Source organism: Artemia sp. Qi Xiang Cuo, chromosome 15, assembly GCF_049724085.1.
Source record: "Artemia sp. Qi Xiang Cuo chromosome 15, ASM4972408v1, whole genome shotgun sequence".
NCBI lineage: Eukaryota > Metazoa > Arthropoda > Branchiopoda > Anostraca > Artemiidae > Artemia > Artemia sp. Qi Xiang Cuo.
The window spans coordinates 50,211,124-50,233,615 of NC_142808.1; the positions used below are offsets into that span (position 1 = coordinate 50,211,124).

The window sequence follows — 22,492 nt, forward strand, 5'->3', positions numbered from 1 at the left end:
AAGTCAAACTATGAAATACTAAAATTAACTTCTCAAATAATAAATCCCAGGAACCTAACACCCACGAAAATCTAAAAAACTAGGTCTGAAAACTCAAACAGCTAATTAACTATTCTAATTCTTGATTTCAGGCACGTAAAACCACAAAATACTAAAGTTAACTTCTCAAATAATAAACTCTAGGAAACAAACAGCCACGAAAACCTAAAAAACCTAGGTCTGAAAATCCCCAAACATACAATTAAATATTCTAATTCATGATTTCAGGCCAATCAAACCATTAAATACTAAAGTTAACTTCTCAAATAATAAATCTCAGGAACCTAACACCCATTAAAATCTAAAAAACTATTTCTGAAAACCCTAAACAGCTAATTAACTATTCTATTTCATGATTTCAGGCACGTCAAATCACGAAATACTAAAGTTAACTTCTCGAATAATAAACCCCAGGAACCTAACACCCACGAAAATCTAAAAAACTAGGTCTGAAAACCCAAACAACTAATTAACTATTCTAATTCATGATTTCAGGCACGTCAAACCATGAAATACTAAAGTTAACTTCTCAAATAATAAACTCCAGGAAACAAACACCAACGAAAATCTAAAAGACCTAGGTCTGAAAACCCTAAACAGGTAATTAACTATTCTAATTCATGATTTCAGGCACGTAAAACCATAAAATACTAAAGTTAACTTCTCAAATAATAAACCCCAGGAGTCAAACATCCGCGAAAATCTAAAAAACCTAGGTCTGAAAACCCTAAACAGCTAATTAAATATTCTAATTCATGATTTCAGGCACGTAAAACCACAAAATACTAAATTTAACTTCTCAAATAATAAACCCCAGGAGTCAAACAAACATGAAAACCTAAAAAACCTAGGTCTGAAAATCCCCAAACAGCCAATTAAATATTCTAATTCATGATTTCAGGCACGTCAAATACGAAATACTAAAGTTAACATCTCAAATAATAAATCCCAGGAACCCAACGCCCACGAAAATCTAAAAAGACTAGGTCTGAAAACCCAAACAGCTAATTAACTATTCTAATTCATGATTTCAGGCACGTAAAACCACAAAATACTAAAGTTAACTTCTCAAATAATAACCCCCAGGAGTCAAACACACACGAAAATCTAAAAAACCTAGGTCTGAAAATTCCCAAACAGCCAATTAAATATTATAATTCATGATTTCAGGCAAGTCAAACTAGGAAATACTAAAGTTAACTTCTCTAATAATAAATCCCAGGAACCTAACGCCCACGAAAATCTAAAAAAAACTAGGTCTTAAAACCCAAACAGCTAATTAACTATTCTAATTCATGATTTCAGGCACGTCAAATCACGATATACTAAAGTTAACTTCTCAAATAATAAACCCCGGTAACCAAACACCCACGAAAATCTAAAAAACGTAGGTCTGAAAACCCAACTTGGACTTGCAAACACTCACCCGGACATGCAAACAAAAAGAATCAGACATGTAAACAGAGAAAGACAGGCACTTTAGACATTCAAACCAACAAAGACAAATTCTTCGACTTGCAAACATCAGCCCAGGCCTTCCCCTAGAGGTAGATAACTTTTTTTTTCGATTCTGAATAGTTTTGGTTGTCCCTCCAAAATTACACCCCCCCTCTCCTGATCACCGATAATTAGGACCATAGGGCCTCTGTGCAATCCACTTAATTCAGCTTCAGTTTATTTTAAATTCTTAGTATTTTTGATTTTTCCTCCAAAATTGACCCCACCCCGCCCCTGCCCTCAGAAATAGGGGAACGAAGGACCTCTGAGCTTTGCCCATGAGACAGATCCGGGTTATTTTCGATTCTGAGCATTTTTGGTTTTCCCTCTGAAATTGACTCCCCCTCTCCCTCCCCAGCCCACAGAAATGTGGGAACGAAGAGCCTCTGAGCCTTCCCCTTGATGCAGATCTCGTTTATTTTCGATTCTGAGTATTTTTGTTTTTCCCTTCAAAATTGACCTCCCCCCTCCCCTGCCCGCAGAAATGTGGGAACGAAGTGCCTCTGAGTCTTCCCCTTGAGGCAGATCTCTTTTATTTTTGATTCTGAGTATTTTTGGTTTTACCTCCAAAATTGACCCCTTCTCTTTCCTGCCCCTCGGATATGGAGGAACGAAGGACCTTTGAGCTTTGCCCATGAGACAGATCCTGTTTATTTTCAATTCTGAGTTTTTTTGGTTTTCACTCTGAAATTGACTCCCCCTCTCCCTCCCCTGCACTCAGACATGTGGGAACGAAGGGCCTCTGAGTCTTCCCCTTGAGGCAGATCCCATTTATTTTCGATTCTGATTATTTTTGGTTTTCCCTCCAAAATTGACCCCCCACCTCTACTGCCCCTCAGAAATGGGGGAACGAAGGACCACTGAGCCTTCCCCTTGAGGCAGATTCCCGGTGATGTTCGAGTCTACGTATTTGTGGTTTTCCTTCTAAAATTGACCCTCTCCCTCTCCGGCCCCTCATAAATGGAGGAACGACGGACCTCTGAGCCTTGCACATGAGACAGATCCTGTTTTTTTTCGATTCTGAGTATTTTTGGTTTTCCCTCTGAAATTGACTCCCCCTCTCCCTCCCCTGACCTCAGAGATGTGGGAACTAAGGGACTTTGAGCCTTCCCCTAGAGGCAAATCCTTTTTATTTTTGATTCTGAGTATTTTTGGTTTTCCCTCGAAAAGTGACCCCTCCCCTCCCCTGCCCTCAGAAATTGGGGAACGAAGGGAACGTTAGATCCTATTTTAAATTGACAATAATTATCAAACATCACTTCTGCATTATACAGACCCCATCGTAAAGGTAAAGCTAGGTTAAGTCACAATGTCATTCTACCGTCGTTAGTCATTTTCATAGACTGATGATGTTTCAAATTTATAACAAATTACCTGAGTTAACAACTCCTTCGGGGTTACCTTAACTGCTAATCAGTTTAATCCTTTTTTTCTCCCCCTTCATGCAATCCAATCACTAATTAGAATCATTCACACTCCTATTATTCAAAACATTAATTAATATCGTTCATAGTGTCCAATTTGCGAATCCCTTTTTTGCAAAAATGTCAAATACTCACTCTCTTTGAAAAAATAAACCAGACTACATCCGCCAAACCAGACTATACCCACCAAACCAGTCCTTGCTATAGCTTCCATAGAATTCCATATGCCATGTGAGGGAGCTCTGAATCTCTTTGAAAAGGTGTAGAGCTTCTATAGAATAACGTAGAAATTGCTATACCTCCGTCAGAATTCAATATGTACATACTACTAACTGGATGCACATAGTTTCTTTTGATTTAATCTAACATACCGGTCAACATTCTCCTAAGTTTCATCTTAATATATTTAGCCTTTCGGACACATCAAGAATCTAACATTCCCTGTTTTCTTAATGATAAATCCTTCACATAAACAATTGGAAAATTGCATAATTTACAATCCTTGCTCCAGGTTGGTGAAGGGTACGCATCCCCTGATGCATATTTATTAGACTTTTAACTGTCTTTAACAAAATGGCGTTTCCCAAATTTAAATCTGTGTTGATGGAAGCGGCATTTTAAAGGGGTAATCTGGCTGGTTGCTCTCTGATCACTCTTCAACATCCCCTTCAACATGCTCTGGAAGTTAAAGCTTCATACTCTCAGCCGTTCCTTAGATATTGTTGATGCGCCATTTTCACCACTACTCTGTACATATTGTGTTTTGGTTGTGTTCGACATGCATCTCAACATTCGCTTAAAGATTCACATTAGTACCTGAAGGCTTTTGACGACCCAGGAATAAACATGCCCCCTTTTCCGAAAAAAAAACTTTATATGTTAACAATGATTTTGTATAGCCCTTGCCCTGGGGTCTGTGGGGAGTTTTGTTAACCATGGAGGCATAGTTGTTTGATCTTCGGACTATTTTAAACAAAATGAATATATCCAAATTTTGATCGGATGCCTTAAGGGGAAAAAAGTGTGAGAGGGGGGGGGGGCATGGTTGCCCTCTGATCACCTTTGACTATTAAATGGGCATAAGAAATTTCAATTTACAATTGAATAAGCGCTCTCCGAAGTTTATTCGAACTTCCATATGAAGTGGCTCTGGGGAAACATTACGTTGATGCCTTATGGCTCTTCACTATAATTAACACTAGAGTGTTGTATGTAATAGTTGTTATCGCAGGATACTAAATATCAACTGGAGATCCCATATTACCAACAAACCAATTTGCTCTATATCGGGCCATCTCCTGGTAACAGATGTCATTTGCCAACGAAGATGGTATTACTTGTGACAATTCATTAATCATGGTGGAAGGTTTACTCGCCAGAACTATATTTGGGACTGTATTTGGGTGGCAGCCAGATAGAAAGTCTAGATGGGGAAGACCGATAAGTACGCTTTGTTGCTTCTACTGTAGAGAAATGAAGTAGATCCAAGCGATAGTCTGCCCCCAGTTCGAAGAATTTCGGACAGCAGCACAAGTAATGGAGGACGTCTAGCCCCATTGGCCTAATTTCCAATTGAATAAATCCCTTCCTAAGTTTATGCGACACGCCTTAAAATAAATTTATAAATTGAAGCCTTATGGATCTTTACTATAGTTGCCTCTGATAATGGTTATTACGATATATTCAATTTTAACTGGAAATCCCTCATTACCAACCAAACAATTTGCTCTATCTCCCGCCCATTCCTAGTAACAGATGTTACATGCCGACTAAGATGGTGCTGCTTGGGACATGTCCTCCATACGGTGGAAGGTATATTCCCCAGAACTGTACTCGAGCGGAAACCGGAGGGAAACTGTAGCAGGGGAAGAACGATAACTACGCTTTATCGCACATACCGTAGGGACGCGAAGTAGTCCAAACGACTGTCTCTCCCCAGTTCGAAGAAGTTTGGACTGTAGCAGTAGTAAGGGAAGACGCATCTACTGCAGGGACTTTAACCACATTCATACGATAGTCTAGCCCCAATGGGAAAACCCGGGCAGCAACACATGAGAGGGATGATTGGCGGGTCTTTCTAGATGTCTCTAGGAGCAAAGGAGTAAACTCTAAGGTAGGGTAGCCACTTGGAGGAAAACAAACTTAACCCCCTGTGTACTAATTTGATGATAAATAATTTAGTGAACTATCACATAAACTGAGTCGCAGATGAAAAATTAAGCCGTATTAAAAGCACATGAGGCTAGCTGCCCCCCCCCCCCAAGTGAGTATTTAAATCTTAGGTTCGTCTAATAAGAGTTTGATGGGTTTGTGTAGAGTGATGTAGGTTTTATTCTAGTCACTTTCCTCATAATAAGTTACCAACTTTATGCTATTTCTGTTTTTTTTTTGCAGAATCATAGCTTTCTGATTGATGTTCTAGTTTCACTGATTGAATTTATGTCATATAAACCGATTGGATAGTTACATTAAAAGTGGGATCGACTTCTTTTGAATGTGGAGCCTGAGTAACCAAAGACTTTCTATTTTCGACTGTTTAAAGATACACTTCTATTGAAGCAATTTTTGCGGTTGTTTTTACCTTGAAAGCTGTTTAACATTACAATTCTATAACATAAACTTATTAACTGAGAATACAAATAATATATGATTGGTTTGCTAAAAAAATCCACCCATCAGAATCAAGCTTACATTCTTAGGGATCTGACGTAAACCAGTGGGGTAAGCTTATTTAGCCAATTAACCAAAAAATCTTTTTGCACAAAATAAGTTTTTCAAAAAAATTTAAAGAACTCCATTGAAGAAAAAATGAACAGAAATAGAATCAAATAATCTACTAAGCATACAACTACCACAGATCAGTATCAATAAATAAATGAAACCAAAAACAAACAGAAATTAAAATAAGTCAAACTCAAAATGAGCAGAAATTAATCTGAGTAGGGTTCTAAACCATATGCTTTCTAAAAGCCAGAATATGATGTGTACTTTACTGAAAAAAATTCAAATGAATATACTGAAAAGAATGTGCATTGTCAAATATACATATGCTGATATTTATTCCTTAAAATCTTAATTAATTTTTGTTTTCTTAAAGTTATAAGTGAAAACATTTAAAATAATTTTTTTCAGCAAAGTAACAAATTATATTTAGAAAGACAGCGCTTCTCTGAAAACCTAATATGCCCCCAGGGGAGGGGGCTGTCATCCCCAAAGACCTAATTTTCAAAACTTTCAACTACGTTGAACAAAATTACTGTCTCAAAATTATTGATTGGATGTATTTGGGGAAAAGGTGGGCATGAGAGGGGAGTTAGTTACCCTCCAATCACTTTCGACTATTAAAAAGGGCACTAGCCCTTTGAATTTCCAATCGAATGAGCCTTTTTTGAAGTTTCCACGGCAACGCTTTATAAAAATCTTATGTGCCCCCATGGCTTAAATTACAGCCCTTGCCCTGAGGGCTGTGGGGAGTGTCCTCCTCAAAAACCTCCTGAACAAAATGGCTATATCAAAATTTGGATTGGATGTGTTTGGGGAAATGGTGGTCGTGGAAGGGGTGTTAGTTGTCTTCCAATCACTTTTGACTATTAAAAAGGGCACTAGCCACTCTAATTTCCAATTGAATGAGTCCTTTTCGAAGTTTCTACGACAACTCCTTCGATACGAAGTGCCCTGGTCTAAAATCAAAAATAGATAATAAATAATACATTGTGCCAACATCGTTCTTTACTTAGGCAGCGCGATTGCGCTGCCTATGATATGCAGCCACTGTTGGTTCAGATTATAGATAACGAGCAAGCGAGTCAAATTATATCTACTTCACATTGTCATTTTGTACCATAAACTACTCAATGTAAGAATCAGCTGCTAACAATTCACCAATGAGAATTCACCAATCCTATTCAAGCGGACCTCAAGTGATCAGTGTTATTTGTCTATTAGTCAAGTGAAACTGCTGTCACAAATTACTTTCATGTGACACAAAGAACCTAAAACTGTATTGGAAGAAGATTGTATCTTAACTGTATCTTATCGCTGTGTGATACACAAGTTCTAAAAATGTTCTTGGCAATCCTTTCGATCTCTAATTTAGCCCATTGAAGGTATTTCCGGTATGCCCGTTGTAATGCAGGCTAACTGGAAGTAGTAAGTTCACTTACTCAAAATTGTGACAACTATAATCCGGTTGCTCGGGCCAGGGAGAGGTGCTGTCCAGCTTTTTTGTTTACTGAATTACAAGTAAGTAATTGATAATGATATTAACTTTTAGGAATGTTTGGATTCCATGACCGACTTTTGACATTACGTAAAGCTGTATATTCATTTTTGACTTCTCATCCCTCGCGTGCTGCTTTGCGACGAAGGTGGCAATGGCAACTTGCCGTTCAAAATGCTGAAGCTGGACTTATTTACTCGAAAGAGGAATGGGACAGAGAGTGGGAAGGAATATTGAAATTAGCCACGCCACAGCCAAGGTTAGTCTTCTACGAAATCGAAAGCAAACTGCTAACCGTGCCTGTTGTCAAATGCAAAATTAGGATTGTAGTAAATAATTTAAATAATTTGCGTCCAGAATTAAAACGAACGAAGATGTTGGAAAACGGTTAACATTTTTTGTAAAAGTAAAACTTTGTAAACACAGAAACACATTTTTATGTAATTATATTAGATTCTGAACACTTTGGCTTCAAATTTTGAAGGCTTTATCAACGGTAAAAAAAAATAGAAAAGGAGAAACAAATAGTTTAAAAAAAGCGAGACCAAACCTAAAGGTGATTCAAAAACAAACAGAAAAGCGAAAAAAGACTCACAATGAAACAATTCAGATTGTAAAAACTCTTGTTATTGTAGGCCGTCGTTGTCCTATTAAAATTTCTCCCTGTTTTCATTCCGTTTTAAGGATTTAATGGGCCATCAAGCCTTTTGTCACATAGAGTAACATTTTATGTTTTGAACATACCCCAGTATTGCAAGGTACAAAATAAATGAACACGCTAAACATGCAACACTACTACTACTACTAACAGCGTAATGTAATATCAAGCCATCTGAGGCCAAAACAGCTGCGTATGTTCCTCCTACAGCCCGATCTGTTCCAAGGTCCCCTCTTTACATACCCCAACAAGTTCGAGTTTAGTTTAAAATCGTTTCTACGATCTCTTCCCACCTCATTCGTGGACGACTGACTTTTTGTTTCACCCTAGAATGATGGCCGCAAAGGACGATTTTTGACAATCTGTCAACCGTTATTGCGATTGGTTTACTGATTGAAATACGGTCAATAAAACGGATGGCCCAAACCACTGTGCATAAATAATATACAGTAAGATCACGGCTCAGTGATTTTTGACTACTACATTGTCGACGCGCACAAACAGCTCCTCCCATTTAATCTGGCATCAACGGTCCAGTGTATATTACACTGGAACACGTATTTTGGCAGAAACTTTCTCAAAATGCCTTTGGAATCAACTCGAAACTTCGAAACCTACTTGTAATTCCCAAAAATATTTAATAATAACATTGCACTACTAATTACCGATTTTCATATATGTATTGGAATAAATTAATTTAAAATTGGATTCTTTAAAACTTAGTGTTTCAAAAAAGTAGCCAAGTTTTGCGTTCAAGAGAAATCTGACTTGTCTACCCGTGAAAATCAATGTCGCTTATGTTTATACTTGTTTGATTGTTCTCCGGAGCACTTGCATCTCAGTCCGACTTTGTGTAAAGGTTGAGGTATGGAATGATAATACTGTATTATGGTTGAGATATAATGGTTGAGATAGTGAATGGTCATACTGTATTATATTTTGATACAGTGCCCCAAACTATCTGTAGCCAATGCCTCTGGAAAACAAATCCTCCTCAGTCTTTCAAAGTGCCCAAGTTTCAGAACCATACTTGACCACTGTTATCGCTGTCGCTTCCAATATTCTATTCTGGTTGACAGACCTCTTATTCCAAACTTTTTCAACTCTGCAAAAATAAACTGGGCCTAGCTTGTTCTACTTTTTATATTTTCACTTGTTCTCGTTTATAACACTAATCATTTTAATGTTGATTTATCTGATATACCGTACAAGGATAGCCCTTTCTCCAAAGCTCTTCTATTGACTGACCCAAATGTTTGTTCATAATCTACAAAACTGAGGACCAAAGGGGTCTGACTTTTCAGACATTTCTTGATTATTAATTTATGAGTGAAAATTTGGTCGGCGCACCATCTCCCCTTTCTAAGATCACGTTATTCCTCTCTTATGACTTTGTTTACAGCATTTCTAAGTCTAAAAATTATCATCATACTAATCAATATATTACGTACTTTAATCAAGTTAATGCCTCTATAATTACCACATTCACTCACTTACCACACGCCTATCTTATAAAAGGGTTTAATTAAAGTGTTCCTAAACCAGAGGTGATCTTTTTAAAAAATCACATTCTTAATCTTCAATAATCTATCTCTAACCTCTCAACCACCATATTTTGAAATGTACCTAAGACCTTATTATTTTCTTTTTTGTAATGTATTTAACTCTTCTTTGCAAAATAAATCTTCCTTCATTTCTAAACTGTCACAAACTTTTTCATTTATCTCTGTGTCATTTCCTGTAACTTTTTCACGGTTTAACACATTTTCAAAACGTTCTGCCCATCTCTCTTTAACACTTCCCTTATCATTAATTGAAGCCTCATTTCTATCTTTAACTTGGAAGAGAGTATGAAGAAAGAAGGAAAGGAAGAAGGGTATTGAGAAGTGGCAAACGTAGCAAAAGCTAAAGCAAATTATCTATGTAAAATTTGAGCAAAGATTAGTCCTTCCCTCTTTCAAAGTGATTAGCTAAGCATTTTACGCTGCTCATAGGTGTTTTAAGCATGTTTCGGATTGACTTATTTTTATCAATGACTTTATCAAAAAAATCGACAAAAATGTATATACATTTGACAAAAAGATTGTTCAGTAAATTCCGGCAAAGATGGAGTTCCAAACAACAAAGTAATGCAAAAAGATCGCCTTGTTCTTTAAGAAAATTTTATGCAGAGACTAGTGCAAATTTTAAATTTGCACTAGTGTAAATTTCAAATTTTAAATTTTATGCAGAGACTTATGCAGAGAAATTTCAGAATGACCAGCCCCTCTCAGCAAGGCCGTATCCAGGGGGGGGGGGGGGTTACCCGGTTTGAACCCCCCCCCCCCCCCCGAAATTTTTTACCGAGTCGAAAATAAGTCGAAAATTAGTAAAATCTAGGTAAAAATCAGTAAAATTAGTCGAAAACTGAGTCAAAAATTAACTCCCCCCCCGAAAAATTCAAAAATTAGTAACCCCCCCCCCGGAAAAAATCCTGGATCCGCCCTTGCCTCTCAGTTTTTTAACATATTTCTGACCGTATCTTGCAAATCTTCGGCAATTTTATCCATGGCCTCGACTGCACACATCCTTAATTCATACTTTGCTAATTACTCACCTTCCCCAATCCTCTTATTCTGTTATGGTCTTCCAATGAAACAAACTTTGAACAAACCCATCTTATTTTCTATCATCTTTTAACCAGGAATAATACTATTATTTAAATCAATTTAAAAAGAATACTTTCAGGAAAGAAGTTTTTCAAAGAAAACTAAAGATTCATATTAAACTGAAGACCAGCAGAAACTAATTTTATCATGATTCAAACTCAAAAGAACCGGAGTCCCTATTAAGGATGAAATGAAATCCTAAACGAACATAAATTAAAATAAATAAACTTATCAAAGATAACAATTACTGATATAGACGATTAAATAAATCTTAAAACGAGTCAAAATAAAATTGAATATGCAAGTCAAACTTAAAACGAACAGGAATTACTACAAACAGCAGTTTGTATGTTTCTCCCTTTCTTCTCCACTTACCGTAAAATACTGAAGCCTGCTGTGTCATTGGCGTTTTATTGAAAATTATATGTCTTTTGAATAGTATGTTTTAGTTTTCAAAATTTCGACGAAAATTAAAAATAGATCACTATAATATTCAAGATGACTGGAAAAGGCTAATGAAAATTAGCTGAATAATTAATAAAGATAATCATTCCTGGGAATCTCAGTGGTTCAAGATATTATTACACTGTTATCTTTTTTTCAATATTATGAATATAAAGAATTTTTGTGTAATATGTTAATATATAAAATATATTAATTAATATTGATATAGGAAAGAAGAGGAATATGTGCAAGACTTTATTGGGTGAAAGGCTAAGAATAAGAGGAAGGGGGAAGTGGAGTAAGTAGCCACTGATGGTGTCTTAGGAAAGGAAGATAGAAACAAAGCTAGGAATATTAGTTTAAATGCTGATTATGTTTAATAGAGAGGAAGAGGGGCTTGTAATAAATTATCTGAGTGATAGACCATATTAAAATAAGAGGAATGTAAAGAAAGTAGAAAAAAAAAAATTAAAGTATGAACTAAGGAGGTGTGTAGTGGTGATCATGGACAAAACTGCCGAAGATCAGGAAGATAAAGCCAGAAGAAGATGATTGGCAGAATAGACACTGGGATCAGCACTGATCATTTTGTTAAAAATTGCCAAAAGGCTTAGTAAATATGTCTTTGGGGATGCCATCCCCCTCAGAGCTTCAGGGCAAGGATTATCAACTATGAAACTTGTCCTTTCATGCAGGATTTATCTTTGGGAAAAGGGGAATATTTGATTCTGGGTGTTCCCGAAAAGGCTTAGGGTATTAGTGAAAATTTGAGGAATGTTGGGTATGTTGAAGTAAATCAAAAGACACCAACCTGTTTATTAAGAATATCCAACAAGTGTAACAATTAAGTCTCCGGGGATGCCATGCCCCCATAGCCCCCAGGACAAGGAAAATAAATTATGCAACTTGTCCATTTTTACATGCAGGATTTATCGATTGGAAAAGGAGAGAATATTTGATATTGGGTGTGTCCGAAAAGGCTAAGGGTTTCCAGGCGAAATTCTTTTAGAATTAAAAGGCGGGGTTAGTGGGCTTAATTTCTAAATGGCATCACCAAAATTTTCGAAGTAGAAAAAACCGCAGAGTATCCGTATTGCTCTACAAAACGTAAATTTTACATGAGTTTTTCCAATCTTTCTTGAAAAGACCTTTCAGGTCTTTCAAGTATATCACGGTGGTTACGATTCTTCCGGCAAATCTAACTTCTTTGGCAAGTATATTGAATTAGACAACCGGTCGTTAAAAAAAAATAAGGAAAAAAATAAAAAAATCGCTTGACCACATAAACCAACGGCATCCTAAGTGACATTGAATGAATCTAGATCTCTATATAAAGGGCTGGGGTCCCTCTCATCACCTCATCACTACAATTAATCCCCCTCAGATCAATATAAATACAATCATGACGGTTCAAGGCCTACAGAGATCTAGAATTCTTTTGACAATCATTTTAAACTAGTTTAAATTCTTAAAAGAAAAGAAATTCTGGGAAAATTACATCCCTCTCCCCCGCCAAAAAAATTGCCCTAAGCAAAATTCCCTCAGCGGAAAACTTCCCCTCCGTGGAAAATAAGCCCCGCAGAAATTCATTCACCCCGTGGAAAATCATATCGCGTTTTATAACCGATCGTATTGTTGAATTTAATAGTTTTTGAAAAATATCCCCGGACAACTTCTCCTGAAAAATCCCCCGTCTTAAGGATTCCTACCGCGGAAAATCCCCCACCCCTGAAAAATTTAATTTTGTTGAGAAATCCAGCATATAAATTGAAAAACACGATAATGCACTGAATCGATAAACACTAACATCAATTTTTTAAACGTCATGCCTTCCATAATAAAGGCAATCCTGGACTGAAAATATTTGTCCTTTACCCTACATTGATATAAATTGCAAAACTAATCAATTTTTAATACATATGCAAAGAGACGGAAAAAGTTATGCAAATCAAATTCAGTTTAATATTGGAAGTCCCTCTTGCAGAAATCCCCCTACATCCTCTCCCCTGCCGAAAATTCACCCTTGAAAAATTCCGCCCTTGGACAATTCTCTCGAAATCACCTAAAACCTTCGTAACAGTATACTCAACATCTCTTTAAAGTTTTTTAACGATCGGCAGAACAGTGATATACAGTGATATTACAGTATATAACAGTGATATACAGTGATATTACAGTATATAACAGTGATATACAGCATATACATGTATTGATAAAATATTGATACCCAAAGAGGAAAATTTGTTTTGCCTAGCCTACAAGCAGCATTCTAGGTGAGATTGAATTAGCTCAAGTCTAATAAATAATTGGGTAAACCTTTCATCATATGTTCATGGTAGTTAATTTCCCTCTGATCAACATAAATATATGCTGATAAGCAAGGTCTGCAGAGAACTACAGTTCTCTTGACCAATATATTAAATTTGTAAAATATGGACTTTAAAAGAAAAAGAAATGTTAGCACAACCCATAAAGTAGAATTTTAAGTGAGGTTCAAAGGGCATAAACCTCACCATTAAGTATTAACTCCCCCTTCCATCATCTCGTCACCTTAAATTCAACCATGATAACTAATGACCTGTACAGAAATGGTCTTTACGTGACAAGTTTTGTTTTTAAATCCATTATTCGTGTTTGAGTATTACTAATTCATTCTATTTCTTATGACAGCTTTATGTAGGCTACACATAATTTTCGACGACTGGATTCATTTCTAACAAAAACACATTTATTTCGTTTGGCTCTGAATGACACTTCGCTAACGACGGAAGCTTTCTTCTCTTCTTCGTGTTTTTCTGTTCTTCATTCTCCTATCCTCATTTTCTTAAATTTTATTTCTTCTGAATTATTTAGTCCATATTTTGAATTTTCCTGTTCTCTTTCCAAATCCGCTGTAGTAATGACAGTGAGTTTTGATGCAGTAAACTTTCAAATTAGTTTATATCACTTCTATTTGAAACTTTAACAATTTTAGTATCATATTTTCTCGAAGTGTCAATTTACGAAAATTGAATAGGGGAGGGGGGCAGGATTTTTTGGAATATCTTTTAAATGAAAATACGTTTCGTTTTTGTCTCTCTGAACAATTGCCGCTGAAAACGCAATAAGAGACGTTTTTAAAAATCGAGGAGGGGTCAGTTTCTATTCCCCCTCAGTTCATGCACCTGCATATTCTAATTTTATATTTATTCAATTAGGATAAGTGGTCGGTTAGAGACTGTCAATGAGGGTCCAGACAATGAAAATGACTATTATAATCAAACTTATGAAAGTCTGGAAGAGATGCATGTCCTTGCTCTTGCCCATGTTTTACGTCGACCCATCATTATTGTTGCAGACACAGTATTAAGAGTAAGTTTTTCCCTGTTTTTAATTTTTTTTTCGCTCTGTTTTATAATTAGTTTTAATTTTAGGTCTGGGGTCAGTTTAGGGCGTACAGAGGAATTTGTTTTGGGGGCAGTAAGGGGTACAACTTAGAATAACTGTCAGTAAAGGGTGAATTGTACGTAAATATGTTAAGATTTTGGGACACGACTTAAATGCATTCCCTCTGCCTACGTTCCTGGAATTAACTGTTTTTCGGGGTTGTTTGTATCCTGGCCCGTAAGGAGTAATTTATTTTGAGGTGGGAGAGGGTCAAAATCTTGAAAAACTCCAGAATCAGGCGAATTGTGTAAGGAAAATAGAATTATCTTAAAATTTTGGGAGGAACACTTCAAAGACACAGTTGTACCTAGGTCTTTGGAGTACCTAACTGCTACCGTCTGCCTAGATCAGTATGATGAATTTGGTTTATAGGGGATCAGGATTATATTTCACTATTCAGAAGATGAACTACAGAACGTACTAGTTTTGTCCGTAAGAGAATAGGGTTGCCACTATATTTTAATACTATATTTTAATAGAACTACAATTGCGTAGTGCCTAAATCTGATTTTAGCCTGAAGAAGAAGAAGAAGACATTTTCAAGAAGAAGAGGAAGAAGAAGACGTAAATGCTAAAGAAAATAAGCTCTTACTCATTTATAATGAAATACTAGGCGCCCAATAAAACATGAAACTGATACTATGTTCCAGTATCCATTGTCTGACTAATTCGCTTAATATTAACTTTTCCGATCCGGCAATTTGTCAACCGAAACCCTGTAGTTAACTATGCAAATAATAACATTAATCACTTGTACTTCACTATAAACATAGCTTATTTAGAAACCCCTGGAAGGTGTGCCACATTTCACAAGTGCTGTCTTTTTTTGTTCTTTGCACATAATTTCACATTTACCTTCCATTTTTGAACAAATTAAGTTTTTTATGTATGACGTCACTTTTCCCCTACATTTTCCACGGTTCGCACATGTAACTTACCCGACATTTATTTTAAGTAGAAATCCTACTAACCTCTGACATCATTTACGTTATGTGAAACGCTAAGGATAAGTAATCGGATTTGTTGCATAAGTAATCTTGCTGTGCTCAAATGCACTATTAAGTAGAAACTAAGTTCATTGTATCTTGTGAGACCGATAGTCCTATTTGGAAGTTTGCTTAGTTATAAACTTTTTTATGAATTTTTTAAACTTTTATGAATTTTTTATAAACTTTTTAAGTAAATTTAAAAACTTTTTTTTATACATTTTGTATAAACTTTTTTATATTTGGTTAATTATAAACTTTTTTACGTACTTGGGCATATAGCATATTTTGGGTAGTACATATTTTAGGGTAGCATATTTTGATGTTTGTATTTTAAATCCTGTGATCATTTGGTTGCTTTGTACTTGCTTTTGATTGTCTCCGTCAATTACTATTATGTCAAAGAATTTGTGACATCTTGTATTTGAACTTTGACAACAAAATGCTTCATATTTCAAGAATTTCAACTTTACAAAAAAAAAATAGTTTTACTTCTAAGAGTTTTGATTTTCCGATTTCTTCCACTAATCTCTTTTCAATTCAACAGATTCTAGTTTTTTAAATTTTAAAAGTCTTATTTGTGAATTTTGACGATTAAGTCGTTCACATTTCAAGAATCTAAATTTTTTGGTTACCTTGTCAGAACTAAATATATAAAAAAATAAGTCTTCATTTCTGAAATATTCAGGGTTTATGACTAAAGCTTGTCAGAAAACTTGTGAAAGTTTTTTGAATTCCTTCCTTCATCTGGCCCTTACTTGTATAGCTTCAAAAATTCCACGGATACCTGTTTAAAGTTTGAAAGGTAAATTTCAAGTTCAGTTTCGATCAGCTTTTATTTTAGAGTTGGCTTATGCAATATGGTTTCTAGAATTTGAGCTGTACCCTAACCTAATTCATTTATTTATGCTATTGCTAGTTTCCTTTGAATCTATAGCGCCCTAAAAGTTGGGTATAGGTAGAAGTATACACTAAGCCTAATTCATTTATTTATACTATTGCTGGTTTTCTTTGAATCTATAACTTCCTAAAAGTTGGGTATAGGTAAAAGCTTGACAACCCTTCCTTGCCCTAATTTGACCTAGTCATCCATTCAGGATAATTCTAGTCATCTTGGAAAAAAAAAACAATTCAAAATTTACGAGAATTGCAGGCCTCTGGGGAGGGGGTGCAGATGTGAACTTAAAGTCGCCTTTCCGGGTGAGCCGATTAGCTGCTAATTTCAAAGGCTGTGGCATCATTCTTAGTTTGCTGAAATCCACTATTCTGCCGTTTAATGAAGTTAATACAAGTTTTTTTTTTCAGAATGCTCACGGAGAGCCTTTAGCACCTATACCTTTCGGTGGTGTTTATATGCCCTTAGAAATACCCGCTAGTCAGTGCCACCGATCACCTTTAATTTTGGCCTTTGAATCTGCTCATTTCTCAGCTCTTGTTACAATGGATGGAGATCCAGGTTGCGATCAGAATTCAGCGTCAGGTATTCTATTCTTTGAAGTAGTATCAATTTATCAGTATTAATTAGTCGGTTAATTATTATCATGTAGTCTATTAGTTACAATGTACGGAGATCCAGAATGTGATCAGCATTCAACATCAGGTAGTTTATTATTTAGTTTGGTTTAGTTAAAATATTGTTTCGTTTTAATATAGGTGATTTAGAGTCGAATAAGTCCTACTTTTTTTTTTTATTAAGATTGTGTTGGTATAGTATCTGATTGGCTCTTAATTTTGGTGGTTCTGAAAATAATCTCCAAAAATGAGCATTAATCTAAAGTTTTGCCATTCACCCAATCATGTCTATACCCATGTCTAGACTGCCTTCTTTGTCTTCCCATTGGTTTAGCCGAACACTTGTCAAGGTGGTTTCCAAGGATATTTAGAAATACTTTTTTCTTATTTTTGAGAGTTTGTTAAAGATTATTGTAATCCTAAGTAATTTCAATGGAAACCAATTTGACTGAGTTTGTACTAAAATGTAGTCAACTGGATTCTCTCTACCCTCTTGCGTTAAACGAAGGCCATATATATGTCCAGGTCACCTGATTGTCCCAGGTATTGGTCTGTTTGGACATCCAAGTAAATGCGGTCATTGAAATCGTTTTAATATCTGGTAATTTTCGGGAATAGTGATAAATTATGGTAAGTATAGGTAATTTCTGTTATGTTAACGTGAGTCCATATTAAAATTTTTGCTAAGAGAAGTTTTGGGAATTCTGGTAAATTATTGTGATTTTGGGTAATGTATTGAAAGCTAATTCGAATAAGATTCTGTTAAAATTAATCAAACCGATTCTATTTAATCAATCGTATAGATGAAAGTCTATAACTGTGTCGAGCTAACCTTCTCTGCCTAACCAGGTGTCTCGCCAGATATTTAAGTCACTGCAGTTTCCATTCAGATGAGTGGTTTGTTGTTGACGGAAAAAATTAAAGCCAATAATCTAGTTTTAGAATAGAATATAATGATAAATCTAGATAATATAATACATTATATTGTAATATAGCACTAATAATAACTAGAACATAGAACCATATTATCTAGAATTTTAAATTCATTCTATTGTGTTGCATCAGTATCTTCAAATATATACTCTGAAAATATATGTAAGCTTAAAATATATGTTCGCTCTGAAACACGCAATTTTATGTCAATCCTGCAGCTCTAAGCTGCACAAAAAGGACGTAATACTTTTAACATTGATTGATTTGTCTCAGATCTATCCATTAACCTTGCCAGAATTATGATATTACTTATACTTTTTCTTTGGGAACATTCCAAACTTGCTTAAGAAATAGGAAAATCGTCCTTTTTCAACCAGTTGTGAACGTATTTTCAATCAAAAAAAAATATTTACCCCAATTTCAAAAAATGTAATTCCGCAGATGGATATAATTTAATGTCAACTATGGAATGATATCAAAATTGTCTTTTTCGGTTGATATATGAAGACCATTGGGAAGCAGGAAAATAACATTAAAAATAACACCGGGAATCTAAACTTTAACGCTTCTTTTTTATATAGCTTTAATTCCCAGGGTCTTAACGTTTGAAAATAAAAGTAGCAGTGACACTTTTTATGTTTGCAATTCACCACTTTCTAGAAGTCATAAAATACAATTGTACTTTCAAGTGCAGTAATCCCCTGACTATGACCATATTTACAGTAATTTAATTAAGAAATGAAACTGAACTAAACTGATTGATTTGTAAACTACTATTAATAAATGTTGTTTGCAAATAATGGTCGCCTGCAAGACTCTGACTCTCAGGCCTGAGACTATCAATCATAAAACAAATCTTCTCTGTCGACATGCCTCATTTTTAAAAAAAAGAAGAAGGCAAAACCGGGATAATAATCTATTGCATATTCTATTACAATCTGAATATATTTGGGTTATCCATTTTTTTTTTTTTTTTTAATAAATCAGAATATGCTCAGCCCCCCTAATTTAGAGAGAATATTGTATTTTTCCTGAAAATTCGGAAACCACTATGAATTCAGACGAGTACATTACTGCTAGCAGATATGTTTGGATAATTCCCTAAATTTATTTTTATTTCCTAATCGTGACCACAAGCTGCAAGAGAGCCTAATTCGTGCCTTATTGATTTGTGTCCGTTTTGCACTTTAGTTACTATTTAACATCATTTCTGCTCGTCTTCATTGTAATGTTGCTCTTTACTTTTCTTTGACTGCAAGCTGTAAGAGAGCCAAGTTTGTGTTTGATTGATTTATATTCGTTTTACCCTTTAATTGTTATTTGAATTCCTTTCTGCTGACCTTCGCTTTAAAATTGCTCTTTACTTTTCTTGGAAAAACTTCTTTTGTTTTATTGGATTTTTGATTAATTTGTAATAACTGTCAAGGGAAGTGTCCAATAAAAGACGACAGAAACTCTTTCACTTTCTGTCAATTATTCAACCATTAAAAGAAATAACTATCCTTTCTCGGCATACTTTTTTTTGTTAACGATCATTTATAATGGTAAAGTCTTGCAGCCTACATATTTTAAGGGAAGCTTTAGTGTGAGGATTTATGGAAACTTTAAAATCCAACCTTGAAGGGTGGAGACCAAGACCCATAAAATCGGTCTAGTTTGTGGAGGGTATGGGCTTAGTTTTTGACGTTTCTTTTTTTCAAATTTAGAGCTGTTTTTAGGACAGTTTTCCCGGAGCAAGGGGTGTGGTGGTTAGCCCTCTATGCCTTTCTCCCCCTTTTCTGCTCCTTGCCTTCCTTGTACTCCAGTGAGTCTAGAAATGACTTTTTTGTATTGTTATTATTTAATCTGATTTTCTATATTTTTTCTTCTTTCAGATGTTATACCTCTGGTTGACCCGGAAAGAGTTATAACGTGATAATGCTCAAAAATGTGCGTTTGTGATTGGGCTCTGCTTTTAAACAATTCAAGTAGTTAATAATATTTGTAGCTGAAACATTTAAACTTATCATATACTAACTAAAAATAATTAGATAAATCAAACGGATGTAAAATCAAATCTCTGGGTGGTATGATAGTTTTATCTCAACTTAATTCTCGAGGTTGTTATTCACTGTCTAACTACTGACCATCTGACCCTATATACCCAAGGTATCCTACCGTACCATCCTTGTGGGTGGAAAAATTGTTAAGAAATAGGTGTTTTGTTAAATTTTGAGGTCTTGCGTGGTTGATTCGTGTGGGCATGACTCACCGTGAGTGTGTTATATGATGATATTGTTTACATTAGTGTTCTCGAACGGTTTTTTTTAGTCGTTTCCTTCAGTTGTTTACTTGATTGTTTGAATGAAAGATTTAAATCCAAACCGGCCAGCCATGACAAAAACAAAGAGAAAGAGAGAGAAATCACACGATGACGGAAACAAACGGGACTATGGTCAATAGAAGGAAAAGACAAAACTAAAGCGGCGTGGATATCTCGCCTGTGTGAAACAGGGTGTGAAATTTCTTTCTTTTTGTTTATTATTGTTGAAATTGCTTTTGCAGGTTGTTCTGTTTTTTTTTTCTTTTTTCCTATGGCCATGACACAGGCGTGTTTTTTTTTTAAAATTTACTATACTATTTTACGGGTTTTATATTTGTGTTTATTCAATCCTTTATTGTTATAATATTTTTTCTTATTCAGCTGTTATCCCTCTGACTGATCCGGAAGGAGCTTTGCTACCAGTCCAATTTGAACTCGATCCAGGCGAGGAATTGACATCCAACGGATTAACTCTAGAAAATATCAAATCATTCGCTTTGTCGCCTTCTGAGCGCTTAGACTTTTTAGCTGAATATTTAGAAGTAACTCATGTGCCTATTGGAATCAATGATACGGACCCAGAATTGAAAAGAATTAGAAAACAAGCAACTACAATCACTAAACAGTTTGGAAGTATCGGGAAATCTATGGGGAAACGTTTGAAAAAGAATTTTATGGAATCTTTTAATGCTAAGAAAAGAAAGGAAGATTCCCGATCCTCCACACCTCAAAACCCTGACTTGATCATTGCTGCTGTTCTTCATACTGAAAAGAGGCAGGAGTATCAACAGGAGATGATTAATAATTATTTAGTATCTGCTCGTAATAAATATGATAGAATGAAAGAGCATAAACAAGTGCAAGAAATGGAGAAATCCAAAGACAACGTCTATCATTTAGCTGAACAAGCAGCTTTGGAAGGTCCAACTATGTGTATTAATCCAGGTTGCAATATGTATGGTACGGCAGTAACTTCTTATATGTGTACATCCTGCTATGCGCGACAGCGGGAGGAGGAGGAGCAAAGGTCAAAGCAGAATTTTATGCCTTCTGATCTTCAGTCTTCTGCTATGTATGGTGTTGGTAAGTCGCATTTTTTTGCTGAATCGACGCAGGTTGACCATGAGAGTGCCTCAAAAATCCCGGTGGCTGCAAATGAGAAAGATCCAAGTCTGTATCTCTCACATTCTACTTTTTATCAGGACAAAAAACCACTGGAAAAAAGTGTATCAAAGAAGCCGCCTATTAATCTAAAAGAGAAATTGCCTACTTATTTATTCGGGGAGTTCCCCGTGGCCAAGACTGAACATAAGTCTACTGAAAGGATTATTCCTATTCAAGTTGATCAAAGAAATAGTATCAAAAGCGATCCTGTGATCAGTGTGGATTGCCAGAAAGAGACTGATAATTTGGACACTTTTGCTAGTGGTTATCGCTCATCCACAAGAATTAGTCCTGATATTCAAAGATTAAGTCAAGCCCTAAAGAACTTAGAACTGAAAAGGAATCTCAAAGATGATAGCTCTGTCAATCGGCCTTTGCAAATCAGCTCTTTAAGTAGAAAGCCAAGTGATTCAGTATCTGAACGTATTATACCGGTAATAGTTGATGAATATGGTGTTAGTAATCTCTCTAATAGTGAATCTAATTGTGATTTAAAACGTCCTTATCCTAGTAATGGACGGAGGTCTGTTACTGCTTCGAATCAGAGTGCACATATTTGAAGCTGCCCTAAGCCCCGGCTTAATTGGTGCTAAAACGGACACAAGCATACAGCATTTTCAGAAGCTTAAGTAATCATTGTACAAACCAATGAAAATATATTTGAACCCCTCTAAAGTTACGCTATTCTAGCATAACTTATTCTGACTTTTAATTTCAGAACCTTCCTACATTCTCCGACAATCATCTTTCCCTGTTCTTCACTCCCTGCCCTATCCTTGATAAAGAATAGTTGGAAAGAGAATATCTGCGAACGAGGACCAAGGTACTTTGATTACTGGTGATCACAATGCTATATATATGTTATATATATGTTATATATATATATATATATATATATATATATATATATATATATATATATATATATATATATATATATATATATATATATATATATATATATATATATATATATATATATATATATATATATATATATATATATATATATATATATATAAATATAATAACTCATTGATGGGAGATTGAAGTTTAAATTGTGTTTTTTCTCATTGCCGTTATTTGGAGGGTAGCGGCCCCTCTTCTTGTTCCCCTTGGCATTTCTTTCCCTCCTTTTGAACCAATTGTAATCGCAAACCACTAATCGGGTACTGTTCTAAACTTTTTATAGGAGTGATACTGGTCAATTTTAGACCAGCGACAACACCAATTGGAACAG

The 22,492-nt window shown here is 35.3% G+C and overlaps 1 protein-coding gene across 1 annotated transcript in view; it reads left to right on the forward strand.

The window, feature by feature from the left end:
• The window catches only part of LOC148943805 (uncharacterized), a 60,525-nt gene extending 38,445 nt beyond the window's left edge, over positions 1-22,080 (forward strand). Inside the window, exons 4-7 of the mRNA XM_089101019.1 lie at positions 7,234-7,438; positions 14,127-14,280; positions 16,647-16,821; positions 20,470-22,080. Coding sequence (XP_088957145.1) covers positions 7,234-7,438; positions 14,127-14,280; positions 16,647-16,821; positions 20,470-21,812 — 1,877 coding nt within the window. The 3' untranslated portion in view covers positions 21,813-22,080. The remainder of the gene's footprint in view (positions 1-7,233; positions 7,439-14,126; positions 14,281-16,646; positions 16,822-20,469) is intronic.
• The last annotated feature ends 412 nt before the right edge of the window (positions 22,081-22,492 follow it).